The 6,000-nt window shown below is 33.8% G+C and overlaps 1 protein-coding gene across 8 annotated transcripts in view; it reads left to right on the top strand.

The window, feature by feature from the left end:
* The first annotated feature begins 1,185 nt into the window (after positions 1 to 1,185).
* The window catches only part of LOC113644229 (piezo-type mechanosensitive ion channel component 2), a 128,448-nt gene continuing 123,633 nt past the window's right edge, over positions 1,186 to 6,000 (top strand). For 6 of the 8 annotated variants that reach the window (XM_047810782.1, XM_047810781.1, XM_047810780.1 and 3 more), the window contains exon 1: positions 1,186 to 1,803. In XM_047810782.1, the coding sequence (XP_047666738.1) occupies positions 1,740 to 1,803 (64 nt within the window). In that variant the 5' untranslated portion in view covers positions 1,186 to 1,739. The remainder of the gene's footprint in view (positions 1,804 to 6,000) is intronic. The other 2 variants (XM_047810778.1, XM_047810777.1) reach the window with 2 other exon arrangements.

Here is a 6,000-nt window from a genome sequence, read left to right as displayed (position 1 = left end):
GGGTATCTGTATAAAGATTGCATAGAGATCGTATTAAACTTTGAATTATCAAAGGATGGTCAGTTCCTAGTTTAAGACCAAGTTATTGGTGTCTTTACAGGAAACAATCATCCAGATGAGCATTTACTAAAAACTATTTTACATTAATGAATTTAAAACCTGTAGTCATTCTCTTTTTTGGCCGATAGGTGGCGGTCCTCTTCCGTATTTCACACGCTTTTCACGTTCATTTCAATTCGGAGACAGGTCTAAGTAAAAATCATTTTAAAAAGAATAATGTCAAAAATGTTTTAAAGACAACTATTACTATTATATCATTATTATCGTCAGCCACATATTGACTATTTAATCCTGTTTACATACAAGACCATTCTTTGTTATTGTGACTATAATAAGCGTTTGATTCTGTTCCAAAGAGTCAGTTTGGTGTCTGAACAAAAATGATTCCCAAGTCATGAACCACTAATAAATGGCGTATTTCTTTTTTGTTGTATTGTCCTGGGGGTTGTTGAAAAGTTGTTGTCAATGTTGTTTAAAAAACAAACAAACAAACAAACAAAAAAACTAGTTACTTGAACTGTTTATTTATTTACTTATGGATGCCTTTTTTTGTGATGGCTCAAAAGAAGGGAATGAATGAATGAATGAATGAATGAATGAATGAATGAATGAATGAATGAATAAATAAATAAATAAATAAATAAATAAATAAATAAAATGGGAAGCCTATAAAGCCTCCGAATTTAGTGCTCATTTTAGGGTCAGTGTGCTTTTAATGAATTTTGGTGTTAATTGTTTGTTTTTGTTTGTTTGTTTTTTCTTTCCATTTATTTCTACATTATTACAAAGGAGGATTAGGAATATGGTAAGTTTAGCCTTATTGTGCAAAAACAACAGCTATGTTCTATTATTTCTATATCTAATATTTCTAAAATAAATAAATAAATCCATGCGAAACTGTAAAATGTTAAAAAAGCATGTCTAATAATAATAATAATAATAATAATAATAATAATAATAGCCTAAGTGACTAACTACTTTGACACACGCCTATTCAGTGATACACTGTTTTCTTCTTTCAGGAGCTCATTGAAAAGAGAGGGCGGTCCTACTGTGTTTCTCCTCGTTTTTTAATTGGCTGAGCAGCCTGTCAATCACGTGCTGATCCCGTTTTGCTTTTCATTGATGACCTCGTTGAATTTCAGAGGGATTTCGTCTACAGCTCCTTCTCAAAGGAGACTCACTTAAAAGTGCGTGTTATTTCGGAAAACGCTAAAACAAAGTACCCGGTGTTTTTTTTTTTTCTTTCATTTTGAGGATTGAGTTTGTGACTTTGTGTCATTCCAGATGTTCAGGGACTGAACTTACTGAAGATCACCGCTGTTTACTTTCGGACCTGAAACTATGACTTCTCCTGTCAACAGGTAATGAGGAGAATCTCAGGTTGGCTCTTCCACTATGGCATTTCAGATATTAAACAGATTGAGAGTGTGTGCTGCAGATGTGTAGGAGGACTTGGATCTGTGGTGCAGAAGATCTGAGATCAGACAGAAAACTTTCTTCATGAGGATTCAGTAAAGTTACAACACTGGAGTGAATGTGGTGGAGCGAGAACAGGATGATGCCCTCCTGCCTTGTGCTCGGTGACTGGACATGAGCTCTGACGGTAAACCCTTAGGAGTTTAATAGAAAGACTGCAAAGCTGTAGGCAATTGGATGACTGTGAAGGTGAGGAAGATATGGCCTCTCAAATGGTATGCGGACTCATCTTTAGACTGCTTTTGCCAGTCTGCCTTGCTGCAGGTAATTTTCTACTTACAATGAATTATGTGTAACTGTTCATCAAACCGCACAACTGTTTTAAAGATTTTAAAGAGTAATAATATAATTAGAGCATAATTAGATTTGGGTTTGAACAAAAACACTTCACAAAGAACAGACTTTTTTATTTTTATTTGTACCTATTTAAATAAACGTAAAAGCAGGATTCATGCCACCATCCTCAATTATAATACATCAGTGTCTGTTCTTCACCTTGGTGAAGCTCCCATCTATTTGATATTAATGTAACACTGGATTTTATTTATTTATTTATTTAATTTTAAAGATCAGCTCCTTTTAAGTCTATAAAATGCCAAAACATTTGCAAGTCTAGTATCGTCCAGTCTAGACAGCTTCCTCTAGCTTCATTTTATTCAGTTTTTTGTAAAAAGAAAAAAAAAAAAGGTTGCCAAGTCTTAAATATTCTTAAGTAGATGAATAGCTGGGAAAACATTATTTTTCATCCAGTGACTCTTGTAGTGTAAAATACCACCTTTTCAATCCCACCCTGAATTGAAGGAGTAGCGTGTATAATTATTTTTTTTTTTCAACTTAAAAGTTGATTTAATTGAACGTGTGTTGGCCATGAACATGTGAACAAGGTGTTGGCCAACCTTTCATTGCAATGATAATGCTACTACTACTACTACTACTACTAATAATAATAATAATAATAATAATAATAATAATAATAATAATAATAATAATAATGACAAAACCATAAATACTGTGTTATTTTTGCAGTTACTGTACTAACTAATCAATTTGTTCTGTTACTATTTACACAATACTCATTTAGGGGACAAATTTATATGAACTTATGATCTTACATGAGTGTGAACTTAACCCTATTATTATTATTATTATTATCATTATTATCATTATTATTATTATTATTATTATTATTATTATTATTATCATCATTATTATCATTATTATTATTATTATTTTGTTGTTGTTGTTGCTGTTGTTTTTTTATGATTATCAATGTCTTTCTGGCTTAAATATGTGTTCCAATTATCATTAATATGGATAAAATGAATTGTTATGTAATATAATTATAGATTTTTTTACACTGTAGAATAGTTGAGCATGTGTCTGAAGTCTAAGATGAATTTTTGATATATGGTATTTAATCATTTTAATTGTATAGCTATTTAATATGAACTAAATGTGCCTCCTAAAATATATTCATAAAGAGGAACACAAACACTGCTGTGCCTTAAACAAACATTTCACATTTCTTTGCATATTTTGATTTTTGTTTTTCAACAAAGCAGTAAGTTAGTTTATTGGACAGTATATATTCACTTTATTCGCTACACTGCTAAAGTCAGCTGACATTTTATTTATTAGAACCAGCATCAAACAAATGGCCTTTTCTCTTTTGTATGCTTTCTGATCTGGAAGTCTTCTCGTGTGATATGGGCAGACACCGCCTAGGCTGAATGTTTGCTTTCTATCCGCTGAGACTGACGGAGGACTTTAACCAGATTTTGGGTCAGCATGTGTGCTGGATGAGATGTAGTGAGCCTTTAACAGAGACTTGAGACACTTTTCCAGCACAGTGACATGTTTACTTTGTGTGCTCACTTGGTGCATTGCCACAAATGTTCCTCACACACTGTAATCTTCTTCATCCAGACAGCAACATGGTTTGTTTAATATAGCCCAGGGAGCTCCTATTATTGGGCTATAAAAATTCCATGTGTACCTGTTTCCTATTCTGCATCCTTACAACACATAAACCTGAAAAAAAAACACAGGATGTTGAAGCTCACAAACACACACGGTGTACAGTTTGTCTGGAAGTAATGGAAGTTGTAAATATGATTTGTACAATTTGCCTCATAGTATATATAAGTAATAAATTTGGAGCAAGAGCTTGAGTTACAGTCTTCAGACAGTCTTCTACAGCTTCATTGTCATTGTCACAGAGCTGCTGCTGAAGAGACAAAGACTCTTTCAGACTTTTTCCCGACTAATGAGTCACGAAAGCTTGTGCATGTGTGCCACAGCAGGCTTTTGGGAAGTTTTAATTTAGTGACCTTGTAATTTCCCAAAAGCCAGAAAACCTTCCCTTGTGTTAAAATATATTCTAGTGTACACTGCTATTTTATAGTTATACATCAAGAAACAAATTCAAGTGAAATCCTTTAGAACGAAAATCTTTGAAATAGGAAATATGTATGTGTAAACAAACTGAAAAAATGTTTTCTTTTATTGCTTCGGATTACTTTCATTAGGCACGTACAGGACAAATTTAGTCTCGCAGTGATTACTTCACCAATGAACTGCATTTGCCCATTTGCCTTAAATAAAGCATTTCTTAACAAAAAGAGGATTATGAAGTAGTCCTTAAATACAAAAAAACTAATTACATTGAACACCACGCTTTATAAATGGCAGTAGTGAGCACAGTGTAATTAAAAAAATTAGTTTAGCTTGTGGAATGTCGACATAAAGTCATTCGTGTAAACAGTACAATCAGAATTATATTGCTTGACTAATTTCAAAACAGAGTTTGGGGTTTAAGCGACCATCCGTGTCACGATCTGTGACTGTTCTGTATTAACATACTGTCAAATACAATGGCTGTTTATTCACACTCTTCATTGTTTGAATGCACGGTTTGCAAATCACTTGGCAACAGAAGAAGCTGTGCTTTTCTCTACCCAGATACTGCCAACTGTCCCCTCGACATCTGCAGTGCACGCCTCATGAGTTTTTAATCAAAAAGTCTTGTTTTTGCAGACACATGCCAGGCCTGGGCTTTTTAAACCTCCTACAGTTGAAAGTTGAAGTCCAAAGTTTCCCGCAAGCCAAACGCCCTGGAAAGCCTCATTTACAATAGCCACAATGACTGTTTATCTCTGCTGGTAGCTGGGTCAGGGCAGATAAAAGAGTTTATTAGAGAGTCTGGAAGACCTGATATTGGCCAAATATAGATATTTTCACTTAAGTTTCACTTCTAGAAGGCTTTTCAGCTGTTTTAAGATGTTTATAAGTCAAATTTAGGGAGTAGTCATAATTTTGAACTGTAATTTGTTACTAACTATGTGTAGATTTATTATTGATGCTTCATTCCTAAATTACCTTGTGCCAAGAATTTCTATTTGCTAATTTTATCAGCCATCAGCTGACTGACACCCCTCAGTTTTTTTAGTTTTTTATTTCAGCACTAGAAACATCAGTGCAATCAGTTTAAACCTATAACCATGACTGTTTAAACTGCATGAGCATTTCCTTAAATGTGTTAGTTTCTCAGTCTCTCATTCTTGTGTGGGCTGAAAACTTGGACAAGCCTCCTTTTTTCTACTACTGAATTATCTTGTTAAACCTTTCACTTTGAACAAACTTTTTGTTTACTCTGTTGCAGCCTGTATATTGAGATTGTAAACTTTACAAAGAGTTGGTTTATAAGTCGAGCGTTGCACATTGACCGAGTGATGGACTGTTTGCACAGTGAATAGTAAATCTGTTCACTTTTTCATAGAGAGACAAAATGATGTATTATTTTATTTTATTTTATTTTATTTGGTGTTTTCTATTTCATTCTTTAATCAGATATGAATTCCATAGCCAGATCACATGCAGTATTGTGTTATTAAAAGTGCAGTTGAGGGAAAATTCGAGCACAGAGATGTCTTGGTGGCCTTTTGGGAATTTCTTTAACAGCTATATAAAGGATCTATTTTGTATAAGACCGAATTGTTTCATCCCAAACAACCCAACCCTGTAGGAAAAAAAGTATAGGGATAAAATCTCCCAGAATGCACTGGCATCGCAGACTACTTTTCCTTACTGTTGTACCTATAAACAATCCATTGTAGTAATGGAATAACAGAAATAAAATGAAATAGTTAGTTAGTTTTTATTTTAGAGCCTTGATCATTAGTAGTGCTGGGGTAAGATGTGTCTAGGATCTGATTAAACATCAGAAAGCAGCTAATATTCAAGAACAGATTAAGCTTAGTTCTTTTAACCTTTGTAAATATGTTCCTGGTTTAAATAGAATTAAACTTATCCTATATTAAAAAAAAAAATACAAAAATCAGTCAGTAATGTTCAGTCAGGGGGGATGTGGTAGCCTAGTGGTTAAGGTGCTGGATTACTGACCAGAAGGTCATGAGTTTGAATCCCAGGTCCACCAAGCTGCCACTGCTGGGCCCCTGAGCA

The sequence above is a fragment of the Tachysurus fulvidraco genome, chromosome 3 (genome assembly GCF_022655615.1).
Source record: "Tachysurus fulvidraco isolate hzauxx_2018 chromosome 3, HZAU_PFXX_2.0, whole genome shotgun sequence".
Lineage (NCBI taxonomy): Eukaryota > Metazoa > Chordata > Actinopteri > Siluriformes > Bagridae > Tachysurus > Tachysurus fulvidraco.
Note: the sequence above shows the minus strand (reverse complement) of the source record. Positions and strands in the feature narration are given on the sequence as shown.